The sequence below is a fragment of the Heterodontus francisci genome, chromosome 32 (assembly GCF_036365525.1).
Source record: "Heterodontus francisci isolate sHetFra1 chromosome 32, sHetFra1.hap1, whole genome shotgun sequence".
NCBI classification, from domain to species: domain Eukaryota; kingdom Metazoa; phylum Chordata; class Chondrichthyes; order Heterodontiformes; family Heterodontidae; genus Heterodontus; species Heterodontus francisci.
In genome coordinates, this window is record NC_090402.1 from 8823580 (window position 1) to 8840397 (window position 16818).

A 16818-nucleotide genomic window follows, 5' to 3' on the forward strand; every position below is an offset into this window, starting at 1 on the left:
TTCATTAAATGCAAATATCTAGGGGATAATTTTAACCCAACTCTCTTGTTGTGGAATCCCATGGGACTGGGTGGAATGCTGGCTTTACACATCTGCCCAATATCTGTTGACAATGTGGAGTAAATCAGACAGGCTGTAAAGCCAGTGTTGCACCCAATCCCATCAGTTTCCTGATGGGTGGGTGAGTTTAGAATGCCACCACCCCCCCCCCCCCCCACCACCTTAAAATGTGACTAAATAACATCTATGGTGTAACCCAAACATGGTGAGACACAGGTTCATCGTTCAGTGGTAAAGCAAACTGGATCCACTGTGGCGTGTTGCAGCCTCTATCACAGCACTCTTCAAGCTATTGCTAGCTGTGACATGTTCCAGTAGCTCTGGATTCCCCCTCGGGTACTAACCCATAATCAGGAGGAGTCACAGGAGGACCAGCACAGTCCCAGCTTGCCTACCGTTATGACAGGGCCAGTTCTGCTTCTTGCAGTCGCTCGCCACCGTCCCCTCCCAGACAGGTCTGTCGGTTCACAGTCAATCTTCAATTTATACAAAGAAACCTGACACTACAATGACATCAGTTCAAGCTCCATTTTGAATCAGTGTGCATTCTGAAAGCTGAAGTCAGTTATCGAGTCAGATCCCCAATAAAACAATCTGCTGTTTGAGAGGAAACGGTTTATTTTGCGGGAATTAGGAACAATGCTAAAAGATTACAACCAGCTCTTTGCTAACTTGCTTTTAGTTTAGAAACTTGATTTTGGAAATGCAGCATTTTGCAGAGCTCTTGTTTATTGAGGAGTCAGCGTTTTCATTTCCTTTTGACGGCATCCTGTGTGTTTTGTGGGTCACATTCATCCTGTAGAAAAAAAGAAAAATGGTCAAATCAGTGACAAAAATCATGGATAAGATGGTACGAACCTCTTTAGTCCTATCAGGCTACATGAAGAGTTAAAAGACTGGCTTCACATACATTAGAACATGTTTGATAAAAATGCTTACAGGTTTTAGCAATTTTTATAACATTCACAACATCCTAAAACACTTTACAGCCACTGAAGTATTTCTGCAAAGTAGTCACTGTTGTTATGTAAGAAACACTGCAGCCAATTTGCACAGAGCAAGCAATGAGATAATGACCTCAGTAATCTGTTCCTGATTGCGGGATAGATGTTGGGTCAGGGCACTGGGGATAACCCCCCTGGACCCACACCTGCCCCCCACCCCCGCTCTTCTTCAAAATAGTGGCCATGGGATCTTTTATGCCCACCTGAGAGGGTGGACAGGGCCTCAGTTTGACATCTCATCTGAAAGATGGCACCTCCAACAGTGCAGCATTCCCTCAGTACTGCACTGGGAGCATCAGCCCAGATTTTATGGCTAAGTCTCTGGGGTGGAACTTGAATCCACAGCCTTCTGACTCAGAGATAAGGGTGTCACAGCTGACACAGACCATGTTAATCGTTGATCGGCCACAGCTGCACTTTATCACCTCTGCAACTTAGAATTGCCAACCCTCTAGGTATTGAGTACAAAAGCAGGAAAGTTATGCTGAACCTTTATAAAGCTCTGGTTAGGCCCAACTAGAGTATTGCATCCAGTTCTGGTCACCGCACTTTAGGAAGGCTGTGAGGGCCCTTGAGAGGGTGCAGAGGAGATTTACCAGAATGGTTCCAGGGATGGGAGATTTTAGCTACAAGGTTAGGTTGGAGAAGCTGGGGTTGTTCTCCCTGGAGCAGAGGAGATTGAGGGGAGATCTGATAGAGGAATACAAGATTATGACAGGATTGGATAAGATAGTTTCCGTTAGCTGGTGGTACAAGGACTGGGGGACATAGAATGACCTGGAACTCGCTGCCCACGAGGGTGGTAGAAGCAGAGACGATCAATGATTTCAAAAGGAAACTGGATGGGCACATCAGGGAAATAAACTTGCAGATTTACTAAATTGGTCCCTGGGTGAGGGGGTTGTCCTATGATGAGTAAATTGGGCCTATATTCTCTGGAGTTTAGAAGAATGAGAGGTGATCTAATTGAGACATCCAAGATTCTGAAAGGGCTTGACAGGGTAGAAGCTGAGAGATTGTTCCCACTGGTGGGGGAATCTAGAACACGGGGACACAGTCTCAGGATAAGGGGTCAATCATTCAGGACTGAGATGAGGAGAAATTACTTCACTCAAAGGGTTGTAAATCTTTGGAATTCTCTACCCCAGATGGTTAGAATCCATCATTGAATACATTTAAGGCTGGGATAGATAGATTTTTGGTCTCTCAGGGAATCAAGGGATATGGGGAGTGGGCAAGAAAGTGGAATTGAAGCCCCCACGATCAACCATGATTGTATTGTAGGGCGGTAGGGGCTCGATGGGCCATACAGTCTACTCCTGCATCTATTTCTTGTGTTCTTGTGGCTATGTGGATAGAGTGGGGGAATGGGACTGATTGGATTGTTCTACAGAGCCCCGGCAGGGACTTGTTGGACTGATGGCCTCCTTTCTTGCTGTAATGACTCGACGACTCCATGGTTACCCTGGAATGTCCAGGAATTAAAACACTAATCTTCAGGAGCAATAAAAAAAAAATTTCTTTGGACATTTTTGTTTATTAGCTATAAAATTATCAGACTTGGGGGAGCAGGGTGGTGCTAAAATGGTGTTTGACTGACAGTGAAGAATTATCCAATCAGATATTGAAGAGTCTATTTGCTTTCTGATTGGTGTAGGAGAGTGGGGCACCGTGAGGATGGGCATATTGGGTGACCAATGGCAGAGTGTTGGGCGGGTCAGTTGGAAGTTCGTTACATTGAATATACAACTCAGAAACAGGCCATTCTGCTCAAGGGGTCCATGCTGGTGTTTATACGTCACATGTAGTCCCCTCCCATTCTATCGACCTCATGTACTCGTCTTGGAAGCAGGAGGTCATGTGATGAAACCTCCATCTGACCAGAAGAAATAGGAGCAAGAATAGGCCATTCGGCCCCTCGAGCCTATTGTGGTTCCATCTGTTGCTCAAGTCGTAGAATCATTACAGTGCAGAAGGAAGTCATTTGGCCCATCCAATTTATGCCAGCTCTCCGTAGAGCAATCAAGTCATTTCCATGCCCCCATTCTATCCCCGTAGCCCTGCAAGTTTATTTCCCTCAAGTGCCCATCCAATTTCCTTCTGAAATCATCAATCGTCTCCGCTTCTACCACCCTCGTAGGCAGCGAGTTCCAGGTCATTATCACCCGCTGAGTTAAAAAAGTTCCTCCTCACACCTCTTCCTGCATCTCTTGCCCAAAACCTTGAATCTGTGTCCCCGAGTCCTTGTACCATGTTACAATTCTGTTTAAGTTTTGTTTTGCGCTCAGTAATTTTTTTCAGGGGTATTCAGTCGTCACTCGCACAGCAGAAACTTCAATCCCTAAGCCCCAAAATGTATTTCAGCTGCAAAAAAATGTAATTAAACAGTGAAAAGATAACTGAACCCGAGTAACGACAACCTGGATGTTTCATTCATTACTTACATTCAACAACAGCAACTTGCATTTATCTAGCGCCTTTAACATAGTAAAACATCCCAAGGCGTTTCACAGGAAGGTTATCAGACAAAATTTCACACTGAGCCACATTCGAGTGGCATGAGGGCAGGTGTCCAGAAACCTGGTTAAAGAGGTAGGTTTAAGGATAATCTTAAAGGAGGAAAGTGAGGTAGAGAGGCGGAGAGGTGTAGGGAGGGAATTCAGCAGCTGCAGGAACAGCCTGCAACGGTGGAGTGATTAAAATTGGGGATGTGCAAGAGGCTAGAATTGGAGGAGCACGGAGATCTCGGAGATTTGTAGGCCTAGAGGAAGTTACCAAGATAGGGAGGGGTGAGACTATGGAGGGATTTGAAAACAAGGATGAGAATTTTAAAATTGAGGCTTTGCCAGAGTTGGAGCCAATGTAGGTCAGTCAGCACAGGGGGTGATGGGTGAATGGGACTTGGTGTGAGTTGGGATATGGGGCAGCAGAGTTTTGAACAAGTTCAGGTTTGGGTGGAAGATGGGATGGGGGCAGACCAGGAGAGGGTTGGAATAGTCAAGACTGGAGGTAACAAAGACATGAATTAGGAGACTTTAAGCCATTGCTTTTGGACTTTGACAAATAAACTATATTCCGAGCATTTCTGACAGAAACCAAAACAAAAAACCAACCTTGATTCGAGGTGGGACTATAATTTTATCCTTCTTCATTCCCACGCACTGAACCTGGTCTTCAAAGATCTTCAGCTCATTCTCCATTGCGACTGGATTTCGACCTGTTTTCAGTCAAAAATAAAATTGCCCGATCACTTTCTACTTCCTTTTTCTCCCTCTCAATGATCTCCTTTCCTTTTCAAACTATCGATAGATGTCAGCTGTGGCTCAGTAATGTCTCATCTGAAAGACGGCACCTCTGACAGTGCAGCACTCTCTCAGTACTGCACTCGGAGTGTTAGCACGGATTATGGGCTTAAGTCTCTGGAGTGAGGCATGAACCCATGACCTTTGAAAGATGTGTCAGCTGTGGTTCAGCAGGAAGTGCTTACTACATTAAAGGCGCTATATGAGTGCAGATAGTTGATCGTGTAACCTCCCTTCATATGTCCGAATGAAAGTGCCTGTTTAGTGGGGTCTCACTCCCAGGATTGGAGACCCTGCCTCCAGTAAGTAACTGACTCTGAGGCTTCAAAATCGGGCAGGAGCGGGAGTGGTGAGGTGGGGGGGGGGGGGGGTAGAGAATCTCTGAGGGAGGGGGTGGAGAAAGAGTGGGAGGTGGGAGGGAGAAAGTGAAGGGAGAGAGGAGTGAGGGGGAGATTGGAGGAAGGGGTGAGGGAGGGGAAAGGGGGAAGGAAGGGGAGATGCAGAGGAGTCGAAGGGAGGGAGAGAAGTGGAGTGTGGGGAGAGGGGGAGTAGAGGGGGAGGTTGAAGGAGAGGGAGGGGGAGGGGGTGGGGGAGGAAGAGAGGGAGGGGATGGTGGAGGGGGAGGTGGGAAGGAGGAGAGAGGAGGGGATGAAGGGATTGATGGGCACGTTCAGGGGAGAGGGTGTAAGGAAGGTGGGAGGGGAGAAGCAGAGAGTGGGTAGGGAGGGGAGGGGAGGGGAGAGGGGAGAGAAAGCCTGTGCCTATTAAATGTAGCTGAAAGCTTGGCTTAGAAACATTTCTCGATTCAGCAATTTGAGAAGGATTGACAGACAGACTCACTGTAGAGGGAGATTGTGTTGTACATTTTGCCTTCTCGTTTCTCCTGAATGTGGAAAAGCATGCAGTTTTGAATCTTTGTGTTGAGAATTCTGATCACCAGGTAGGGCTTGGCTGCAAGTGAAAGAAGACAATTACTTCATCTGGTTGTCAAAGCTCCCAAGTGATAAACAATATACATCGGGCAAAGATCAAACGCTTCTGTTCGATTTTTGCCAGGGTGACAAATCCCTTTCAAACGTCCTCGCCAGGTGAGGTGAGGTGAGGCGCACCGCGTAATACCTCACCTCACCTCATCTCGCCTCGCCATCTTCCTACCGTCCACCTCTCATAAGCCTGCTTTAAGTCCGTCTCACCTACCTCTCCCCATTTACACAACTTCCCGATTCAATTTAAAATGCTCGTTTCTATAGTCACATTCTTTCACCTACCTCCACTGGCTCCTCCAGTTTTCAACCCCCTCCCACACCCTTCAGTTCACCAACTCTGGCTTTCTTCAGTTTCCACCCCCCACACCGGTCCCCCCACACCCCCCCACCTGGTTCCCCCCACACCCCCCCACCTGGTCCACCCACACCCCCCCACCTGGTCCACCCAAACCCCCCCACCCGGTCCCCCCACACCCCCCCACCCACATTTCACCACACCATTACTGGAAATCCTATCACTGCCTGGGAGAAAGCTGCAGCTGCACATGCACATGTCAGTTTTTAATTCTGTTTAATCCTTAAGTTTGGTAACTTACGTTCACAGGTAAATTCCAGGCCATTATTTGATAAACGGTAAGCCTCCATTTCAGAGATACAGTTGTCTCCTCTGGGTGAAGTGGAAAAGTAATTATTATTCATGCAGGAGCTGATGACCCCATTATCTCTACAGTGCTGGTAAGTCATTCATCGCTAATGTCATAGATTCTTAAAATCATAGAATAGTTATAGCACAGAAGGAGGCCATTCGGCTCATCATGTCCGTGCCAGCACTCTGCAAGAACAGCTCAGATGGTCCCACACCCACGTCCTTTCCCTGTAGCCCTGCAAATCCAATTCCCTTTTGAAAGCCATGATTGAATCTGCCTCCATTACACTCTCAGGCAGCACATTTAGATCTTAAACACTCACTGCACAGAGAAGCTTTTCCTCCTGTCACCTTTGGTTCTTTTGCCAATCACCTTAAATCGGCGTCCTCTGGTTCTTGACCTTTCCGCCAATGGGAACAGTTTCTCTCTGCCTCCTTTGGCTAAATCCTTCACGATTTTAAACAGCTCCATCAACCTTCTCTCAGGAGAACAGTCCCAGCTTCTCCAATCTATCCACGTAATTAAGTCCCTCATCCCTGGAACTATTTTCATAAATCTTTTCTGCACCCTCTCCAAAGCCTTTACATCCTTCTGAGAGTTCAGTGCCCAGGATTGGACACAATACTCCAGCTGAGGCCATCTACAGTCCTGCCACATCCAGCCGTGAATGGTGGTAGACAATTAAACAACTAATTGGAGGAGGTGGCTCCACAAACATCCCCATCCTCAATGATGGGGGAGCCCAGCACATCAGTGTGAAAGAAAAGGCTGAAACATTTGCAACAATCTTCAACCAGAAGTGCCGAGTTGATGATTCATCACGGCTTCATCCTGAAGTCCCCAGCATCACAGATGCCAGACTTCAGCCAATTCGATTCATTCCGCGTGATATCAAGAAACGACTGAAGGCACTGGATACTGCAAAAGCTATGGGCCCTGATAATATTCCAGCAATAGTACTGAAGACCTGTGCTCCAGAACTTGCCGCGCCCCTAGCCAAACTGTTCCAGTACAGCTACAACACTGACATCTACCCGGCAATGTGGAAAATTGCCCACATATGTCCTGTACACAAAAAGCAGGACAAGTCCAACCCGGCCAATTACCACCACATCAGTCTGCTCTCAATCATCAGTAAAGTGATGGAAGATGTCATCAACAGTGCTATCAAGCAGCACTTGCTTAGCAATAACCTGCTCAGTGATGCTCAGTTTGGGTTCCGCCAGGGCCACTCAGCTCCTGACCTCATCAGAGCCTTGGTTCAAACATGGACAAAAGAGCTGAACTCAAGAGGTGAGGTGAGAGTGACTGGCCTTGACATCAAGGCAGCATTTGACAGAGTATGGCATCAAGGAGCCCTAGCAAAACTGAGGTCAATGTGAACCAGGGGGAAAACCCTCCGCTGGTTGGAGTCATACCTAGCACAAAGGAAGATGGTTGTGGTTGTTGGAGGTCAATCATCTGAGCTCCAGGACATCACTGCAGGAGTTCCTCAGGGTAGTGTCCTAGGCCCAACCATCTTCAGCTGCTTCATCAATGACCTTCCTTCAATTATAAGGTCAGAAGTGGGGATGTTCGCTGATGATTGCACAATGTTCAACACCATTCGTGACTCCTCAGGTACTGAAGCAGTCTGTGTAGAAATGCAGCAAGACTTGGACAATATCCAGGCTTGGGCTGATAAGTAGCAAGTAACATTCATGCCACACAAGTGCCAGGCAATGACCATCTCCAACAAGAGAGAATCTAACCATCTCCCCTTGACATTCAATGGCATTATCATCACTGAATCCCCCACTATCAACATCCTAGGGGCTACCATTGACCAGAGACTTACCTGGAGTAACCATATAAATACCATGGTTACAAGAGCCGGTCAGAGGCTAGGAATCCTGAGGCGAGTAACTCATCTCCTGACTCCCCAAAGCCTGTCCACCATCTACAAGGCACAAGTCAGGTGTGTGATGGAATGCTCTCCACTTGCCTGGATGGGTGCAGCTCCAACAACACTCAAGAAGCTTGACACCATCCAGGACAAAGCAGCCCGCTTGATTGGCACCCCATCTACAAACATTCACTCCCTCCACCACCGATGTACAGTGGCAGCAGTGTGTTCCATCTACACAATGCACTGCAGCAATGCACCAAGGCTCCTTCACCAGCACCTTCCAGACCCGCGACCTCTACCACCTAGAAGGACAAGGGCAGCAGATGCATGGGAACACCATCACCTGCAAGTTCCCCTCCAAGTCACACACCATCCTGACTTGGAACTATATCGCCGTTCCTTCACTGTCGCTGGGTCAAAATCCTGGAACTCCCTTCCTAACAGCACTGTGGGTGTACCTACCCCAAATGGACTGCAACGGTTCATGATGGCAGCTCACCACCACCTTCTCAAGGGCAATTAGGGATGGGCAATAAATGCTGGCCTGGCCAGCGACGCCCACATCCCCATAAATGAATTAGAAAAGCTGTGTTTTATAAAGGTTCATCATAACTTCCTTGCTTTTGTTGTTTTTTTTACAATTCTCCTTCGACCAGAGAAGGCCAAGGGGAGATTTAAAGGAGGTGTTCAAAATCATGGGGGCATAAATAGGGTGAAACTGTTTGCACTGGTGCGAGGTTGGTAACCGGAAGACGCAGATTTGAGGTAATTCACAAAAGAACCAGAGGGGAGAAGAGGACAAACTTTTTTTATACGTTGCCGGTTCTTTAGATCGGGAATGCACTTCTTGACAGGAAAGATTCAGTAGTATCTTTGAAAAGGGAATAGAATAAATACTCGAAGTGAAAAAAATGAGCAGGGCTGGGGGAAGGAGCAGGAGAGTGGCAACTGGTTGGATAACTCTACCATAGAATTGGCACAGGCACAATGGGCCAAATGGCCTCCTTCTGTGCTGTATGATTCCAGGATTCTATTGGCGTGCAAAGACTGAAAGCTCCTTTGCCAAGTTCACAGTAGACATGGCTTGGAAATTTCTGAGGGTCATCTTTTCATCTGAGGGGAAATTCATTACAAATCTGTAATAAACCATCTGCTCCTGAAATAAGGAGAGAGAGAGACGGAAATAGACAGCAGGTCTACCAACCATTGGAAGTAAAGAAAAGGTAATGTAAAGTTTCTTGCATAAGCCCCTGATTTAACATCATGAGAAGCAGGGATTGTAGTTCACATTTCCAACGATGCCTGGGAAATAATGGTCGGGCGCGTTCGAAACAGAATTTGAGCAGCAGAGGGAGCAAACTCTAGCTGAAGCACAGCTATACCATCAGTTCCTTCCTTAGCCGCTGGTATAGTGGTTAGGAAAGATCGAGCTCTCTCACAGATGTAGGCCAGGTTCAATACTTGAATGGTCAATACTTTTTTTCCTCACACAAAGGGTAGTGGAAATCTGGAACTGCTGTTGTGGGGGGTTGGGAGTTGGGGGAGGGGGAGGTGGGGGTGGAGGTGGAGGGAGGGGAGGTAGGGATGGGGGTCTCAATTGAAAATTTCAAAACCTGAGATTGACAGATTTTTTTCTTAGACAAAGACTATGAAGAGCTACAGAACAAAGGTGGATAAGTGGAGCTAAGCTACCGTGATCGAATTGAATGGTAGAATGGGCTCGAAGGGCTGAGTGGCCTCCTCCTGTTCCTATATACTGTCAGTCTCAGTTGCCTCGGCCACCCAACAACATCCCAACAGAACTGGTAAGATGGGCCGAAGGGCCTGCTTCTGTGCTGTATAACTCTATGACTCTAGACCAATTGTAAAAAGAAATGGAAGATGAAACGGCCCAGTGAACGGGTTGGACTTACATTCGCATGTAGACCTTTATCAGTGTCTTGTTCATTCGGACAACAGGGGAGTTTATAAAGAATGCATTGTCCACATGGCTGAATTCCCTTTGGTATGGATCGTACTGTGAAGCCCAACGCAGTAAGTACCACTTTCCAACAAACTGTCAGGAGAGAAGAAGACGAAAAACCATCATTGTAAATGGGGTGCTGAAGGACTTTCAATGTTCCTCTTTATTAGCACATGGGGCAGGTCACACAGGTTCTGTTGCGCAACCAGTCAAGAAAGACAGGATTTGCATTTCTGTAGCACTTTTCATGACCTCAGGACGTCCCAAAGTGATTTACAACCAATGAAGCACTTTTTAAAAGTGTAGTCACTGATGTAATGTTGTGGAGAATGGATAGGAAGGACCTGTTTCCCTCAGCAGAGAGGTCAATAGCCAGCAGGAAAGATTTAAAGTAATTGGTGGAAGGATTAGAGGGCAGTTGAGGAGGAACTTTTTCATCCGGAGGGTGGCGGGGGTCTGGAACTCACTGCCTGAAAGGGAGGTAGAGGCAGAAACCCTCATCGCATTTGAAAGTACTTGGATATGCATCGAAGTGTCGTAACCTACAGGGCTATGGACCAAGAGCTGGAAAGTAGGATTAGTTCAGATAGCTCTTTTTTGGCTAGCATAGACTTGATGGGTTGAATGGCCTCCTTCTGTGCTGCAAACTTTCTATGTTTTCTACGAAATGCAGCAGTCAATTTATACACAGGAAGCTTCCACAAACAGCAGCAAGATAAATGACCCAATCATCTATTTTAGTTACTTTGGTTGAAGGATAAATATTGGTCCAGAACACTGGGGAGACCTCCCCTCCATTTCTTGGTATTTTTCAGGCACAGATCGGCTTCACAGGGCATGGGTAGAGTGTCTGGCAGAGGCCTGGTGATTGTTAGGTCCTGCCAGTTATCTCTCTGCCAGCTCCTTACCGCTGGCAAAAAAAATCGGTCGGTTTGGCAAAAAAAAAAGGCACTGGAGTTCAAAACCGAGGTAAAGTGTTGTCTAAATTCCAACTGGAAAACCTTTTTCAGTCAGATTGCCAATAGTAGTCGAATGTATTCCTGGAGATATTATTACATGACCTACTGCCTTCAACTGTCCCGGCCCCCTCACACTCCCGCTATTGCCCAACACGTACATCCTTACTCGGTCACACCTCCCAACAACCAGCTGGAGGGTGGAACAATCTTTTAAGAACTTAAGAAATAGGAGCAGGATTAGTCCATTCGGCCCTTCGAGCCCGCTCTGCCATTCAATAAGATCATGGCTGATCTATACCTGAACTCCATTTACCTGCCTTTGCTGCACGTCCCTTGATCCCCTTACACAACAAAAATATACCAATCTCAGTCTTAATAGCTCCAATTAATCCTCAACCTCCACAGCCTTTTGAGGGAGTGTTTCTATAGAGAAGACAATGAGGTGATTTGATCGAGGTGTTCAAAATCATGAGGGGTCTGGACAGAGTGGGTTGAGAGAAACTGTTCCCATTGGTGGAAAGGTCAAGAAGCAGAGGTCACAGATTTAAGGCAATTGGAAAAAGAGCCAAAGGTGACATGAGGAAAACGTTTTACACAGCGAGTGGTTAGGATCTGGAATGCACTGCCTGAGAGTGTGGTGGAGACAGATTCAATCATGGCTTTCAAAAGGGAATTGGATAACTTTCTGAAGGGAAAAGATTTTCAGGGCTACGAGAAAAGGCCCGGGAGTGGGATTGGCTGAGTTGCTCTTGCAGAGAGCCAGCACAGACATGATGGGCTGAATGGCCCTCCTTCTGTCTTGTAACCATTCTATGATTCTATATTCCAGATTCCCACTCCCCTTTGTGTGAAGAAGTGCTTCCTGACATCACCCCCGAACGGCCTGGCTCGAATTTTGAGATTATGTCCTGTCATTTCGGATTCCCCGCAAGAAGAGATAGATTCTCTGTCCAGCCTATTGAATTCTTTTAACATTTTGAGTGCCTCCATCGGGTCACCCCATGGAATGCAAGCCTAGTCAATGCAACTAGTTCCCATAATTAAACCCTTTGATTCCTAATATCATTCATTTTGATTTCAAATTGCAGTCTCTCCAAGGACAATCTCTCTTTCCTGATGTTGACTGCAGAATGGATGAGGGTGATTTGAGAAGCCTCAGGAGCCTGTGACACGCTCGGCAGAGAGAAGTGCAGGGGGACAAAGTAAAACTGGTTTAAAATCCAACGTTTATAAAGTTGTGTCAGTCCCACCTTGTGGCAGAACAAAGAAGGGCATTTGAAGCACATCCTGAGACTGGAGGTTGCCCCAGCTGGCAGGGGAACAGTTTGGGACAGAGTCACGGGTTGGGTTAGTACTTTATTAGTCTACTAATGCTCAGCTATATTAAAAATGTAAAACACAATGCCACTTAGGTGTCAACAGTGGTAAGCACCACAACCTCACAGCTCCAGTGACCCAGGTTCGATTCTGGGTACTGCCTGCGTGGAGTTTGCAAGTTCTCCCTGTAGTAGAGAATATGGGATTAATGTAGGATTAGTATAAATGGGTGGTTGATGGTCAGCACAGACTTGGTGGGCTGAAGGGCCTGTTTCAGTGCTGTATTACTCTATAAATCGTTGTGACTTTAAGCCTCACTGTAGCCTATAATCCAGGCTGAGGGAGTGCTGCATTGTCGGAGATGCTGTCTTTTGGATGAGACGTTAAACTGAGGCCCCGTCTGCCCTCTCAGGTGGATGTACAAAATTCCTGGTGCTATTTCGAAGAACAGGGTATTCTCCCTGGTGTCTGCCCCAAAATCAATCCTTTAACCAAAACACATAATCTGGTTGTTCATTTCATTGCTATTCGTGGGATCGTGATTGTCTACTGCATTTCCTACTTTACAACAGTGACTACACTTCAAAAGTACTTCCTCGGCTGTAAAGAGCTTTGGAACACACTGAGGTCATGAAAGACGCTATAGAAATGCAGGTTCTTTCTTGCAGGTGTCACTGGATTGGAATGAGCTGGAGGAAATGGGGTAATTTCGCCCCCTCCCACCCCTTTCAAACACAGGGGTACTGGGCCGATTGTAACATTTGGCCAGGACTGCTCTTCACTCAATTGTATAATGTAATGTACCTGAGGCCTCCACCGAAACTCATTTAGTAGTTAACATCCCAAAATTCTCATCCTTGAGCTCAAATCCTTTCATGGCCCACCCCTCCCTATCTCTGTAAGCCCCTCCAACCCTACAACCCTCCAAGATCTCTGCTTTCCCTTAACTCTGATCCCACTTGTATCCCTGATTTCCTTTAGCACACTGTTGGCGACTGTGCCTTCGTTCTTCTAGATTCTAGGTTCTGGATTTCCCGCCCCAAATCTTTCTGCCTCTTTACTCTCCTTTAAGAGACATTCTGAAACCGACCTCTTTCACCAATCTTTTGGTCACCTTCCTTAATGCCCTTGTGAAGTGCCTTGGGATACCTTTACTACATTAAAGTTGCTATATAAATGCAAGTTGTTGTTATAAGCAGCTGCAAAACTTCCTTCTCTGAGTATAGATGCACGATTAATAATTCTGCCTTTGTGTACGAGCCTCAGAACTTTATAACCAGCTTCATCCCTAGGCCATCTGCAGGACACAGAACTCTGGACAGAGCCTAGTTTGTGAGGGACAGCACAGAGTTGTATTACACTGATATATCCCTGTGCACCCCCCCTGCCCCCCACCATCTGCAAAGGAACTGGAAGGATTTAAACCGGGGCCCTGCGATCTGATCAGGTTCTCAGCTGTGGCTCAGTGGGGAGTGGTCACACTTCTGATTCAGTGGGTTGAAGTCCCACTCCAGACACTGGAGCACAAAATCCAGACTGGCATTCCAGTGTGGCACCGAGGGAGTGCTGCACTGTCAGAGATGCCGTCTTTCGAACAGGATGCTAAACCGAGGCCCCGTCAGCCCTTTCAGGTGGGCGTAAAAGACCCCGCGGCCACTATTCCCCTGCGTCCTGGCAAATATTTATCCCTCAAACAGCACCACTAAAAAGAAAACAGATGAGCTGGTCATTATCACATTGCTGTTTGTGGGATCTTGCTGTGCACGAATTGTCTGCCGCGTTTCCTCTATTACAACAGCGACGCCACTTCATAAAGTAGTTAATTGGCTGTGAAGCACTTTGGGATGTCCTGAAGTGGTGTAAGGCTATATATAAATGCAAGTTTGTTCTTTTCTATTCAAGTTAAAATCTGGTTAGGTTAGTGCTGGTCTTACCGTCGGACTCTTCAGATCAATCTTTTTTGGTTTGAGCATCTTGCAGGCCTGTGGTGAGGTGCAGAATGATCCAATCAGATTGGCAATGATGAAGATGAAGGCAGTGAGGACAGCCATTGTTCGGTGAATTGCTGATGTATTGAAGAGTCCCTGGCAGCTGCAGTGATATTTATAGGAGCCTTGGAGCTTGTTGCACTCTGAGTACTGACTGTGCCTTTGCCCAATAACAACACAACCCTTTCCCATCTAATTATGATGAAATGTTTCCTTGAATTTGTGCCACGGACAATTATTTCACACAGAGACGCACACAGTAAAAAAGAAAATCAGGAGCCGGAAGTGTTTCCGTGAAGCAGCAACAGGGATGTCCCGCTCAGCCCTCAGAGGTGACCATACAAGTTAGTGTCTAAGCATCAGCTATGGCTCAGTGGACGGCCCACTCACCTCAGAGTCAGAAGGTTGTGGCTTTGAGCGCAATCCAGGCTGATGTCCCAGTGCAGTACTGAGGGAGTACTGAGGGAGTGCTGCACTGTTGAGGCGCCGTCTTTCTGTTAAAGTGAGGCCCTTTCGGCCTTCTCAGGTGGATGTAAATGATTGGATGACACTATTTTGAAGAAGAGCAGAAGGAATTCTTCCTTGATGTCTTGGCCAATATTTATCCCTCAACCAAGATTGCTAAAACATAGAATCCACCCATTTGTCTCATTGCTGTTTGTGGGATCTTGCCATGCGCAAATTGCCTGCCACGTTTCCTGGAGTGACTGCACGTCAAATGTGCTTCATTGGCCGTAAAGCGCATTGGGGTGTCGTGAGGTCGTGAGAGGCGCTATATAAATGCAAGCCTTTCTTTTTTTTCTTTCAATAGATGATCGCTGGGAATCGAAAAGGGGTGAAGGGGGGTGGGAAGATGGGGGCATGGTGAGGTGGGGTAGGTGGAGGGAGTGGGCAGCTGGGGAGGAGACAGGATGGGGATGGAGTGAATGGGGGAAGCTGAGGAGGGGCAGGGGCATTGGGCAGAAGTGTGCACAGCAAGCTCCCACAAATAGCAATGTGATGATGACCAGATTGCTGTTTTTTTAGTGATATAGATTAAGGGATTAATATTGGCCGGGACACCAGGGAGAACTCCCAGCTCTTCCACGGGATATTTTACGTCCATCGAAGAGAGCAGACAGGGCCTTGGTGTAATCCTAAAAACTGCACCGCTGACAGCACAGCACTCCTTCAGTGCTGCACTAAGATATGTCATCCAATGTTATGTGCTCAAGCCTCTGGAGTGGAACTTGAATGACCATTCCACATCAGAGATATCTATGTTGTAATCTCAGAATTCCCAAGCATCCCAACAAACACCTCATGACAGTAATTCCCTTAAGTTCCTTGTCGGTATTTATTTGAATAGAGCAATGCTGTTTTAGGCAGGTCGTTTGAAACATTGTAGCTGAATGATTTCCTTGTTGGAACAAGTTGGCTAACTGATGGTTACGAAACAGGACTGACAGAGAGGTTGTAAGTCTAAATCCCACCATGAGAAGTTGCAAAACTGAATTGAACAAACCTGAGTTGGCACGAGAAAAACAGCCATTAAAATACTGCTGTTTTGTCATAAAAATCAAGAAAGTTTATTAATGCCCTACAGGGAAGGAAATCGACTGTCCCTGGCCGAGGTTAGTTAACTCGAATTGAACCTGGGCCCTAGAATCATAGAATGGTTACAGTACAGGAGGAGGCCATTCTGCCCTCATATCCATGCTGGCTCCCTGCAAGAGCAACTCACCTAGCTCCACTCCCCTGCCTTTTCCTAGTAGCCCTGCAATTTTTTTCTCTTCAGATAACTATCCAATTCCCTTTTGAAAGCCACGATTGAATCTGCCTGCACCACTCTCTCAGGCAGTGCATTCCAGATCCTAAGCACTCACTGCATAAAAAAGTTTTTCCTCATGTCGCCTTTGGTTCCTTTGCCAATCACCTTATATTGGTGTCCTCTGGCTCTTGACCCTTTTGCCAATTCAAACAGTTTTTCCTTATCTATTGTCCAGTCCCCTCAGGAGTTTGAACACTTCTATCAAATCTCCTCTCAACCTTCTCTTCTGTAAGGAGAACCGCCCCAACTTCTCCAATGTATCCATGTAACTGAAGCCCCTCATCCCTGTAACCATTCTTGTAAATCTTTTCTGCACCCTCTCTAACGCCTTCACATCCTTCCTAAACTGCGGTGCCCAGTGTTGGACACAATACTCCAGTTGAAGCCAAAACAGTGTTTGAGAAATGTTCATCATGACTTCCTTGCTTTTGTACTCAATGCCTCTATTTATAAAGCCCATATAACTTTTTAACCACACTTTCATTTTTAATTGCTTAGACTGAATTCTCCTTCGTTAAGGAGAATAAACATTGTAAGACCTTTAAATATGGGCAACTTTGAGGTACCTTATAACTGGAATAAAAATGAATTCATTTTTCATGGGATTTGGGTGTTGCTGGTATTTCTTATCCTCGAGGAGATGTTGGACTACTGCCTGGCAATTGTTAACGCTTCCTAGTGTCTTTCTAGGCCACTTGAGAAGGTGTTAAGGGACAACCACATTACCTGGGCACTTCCACCTTAAAAGGTCTCTACTTAATGGAGAGACAGTCCAGTTAAAAATGAGAAGTTGGATCTCCTAATGTCTGAGAGAGTTAAATATGGAACACAAAGGGCCTTCCTGGGCTCAATTCATGTGTTGTGCTGCCTTAACTAATCCTAGCTGGAGCAGAT

General features: G+C 46.5%; 1 protein-coding gene across 1 annotated transcript; it reads right to left on the reverse strand.

The window, feature by feature from the left end:
- Positions 1-226: 226 nt before the first annotated feature.
- LOC137347612 (lipocalin-15-like) lies at positions 227-14212 on the reverse strand. The gene is made up of 6 exons (XM_068012173.1): positions 14061-14212; positions 9801-9943; positions 5949-6019; positions 5207-5317; positions 4178-4281; positions 227-856 (listed from the first exon to the last, which is right to left on the reverse strand). Exons 1-6 carry the CDS (start codon positions 14175-14177, stop codon positions 809-811), a joined length of 594 nt encoding a protein of 197 aa, XP_067868274.1. The 5' UTR covers positions 14178-14212; the 3' UTR covers positions 227-808.
- Between the last annotated feature and the right edge of the window lie 2606 nt (positions 14213-16818).

Excerpts from the sequence above, each read along its gene's own strand:
- LOC137347612 (XM_068012173.1), bottom strand. The coding sequence starts at position 14,177 with ATGGCTGTCCTCACTGCCTTCATCTTCATCATTGCCAATCTGATTGGA. Across the intron at positions 5,318-5,948 it reads CCTGGAATTTACCTGTGAAC|CCAAGCCCTACCTGGTGATC; the intron begins GTAAGTTACCAA and ends TTTCACTTGCAG. Across the intron at positions 4,282-5,206 it reads CAACACAATCTCCCTCTACA|GTCGAAATCCAGTCGCAATG; the intron begins GTGAGTCTGTCT and ends GACTGAAAACAG.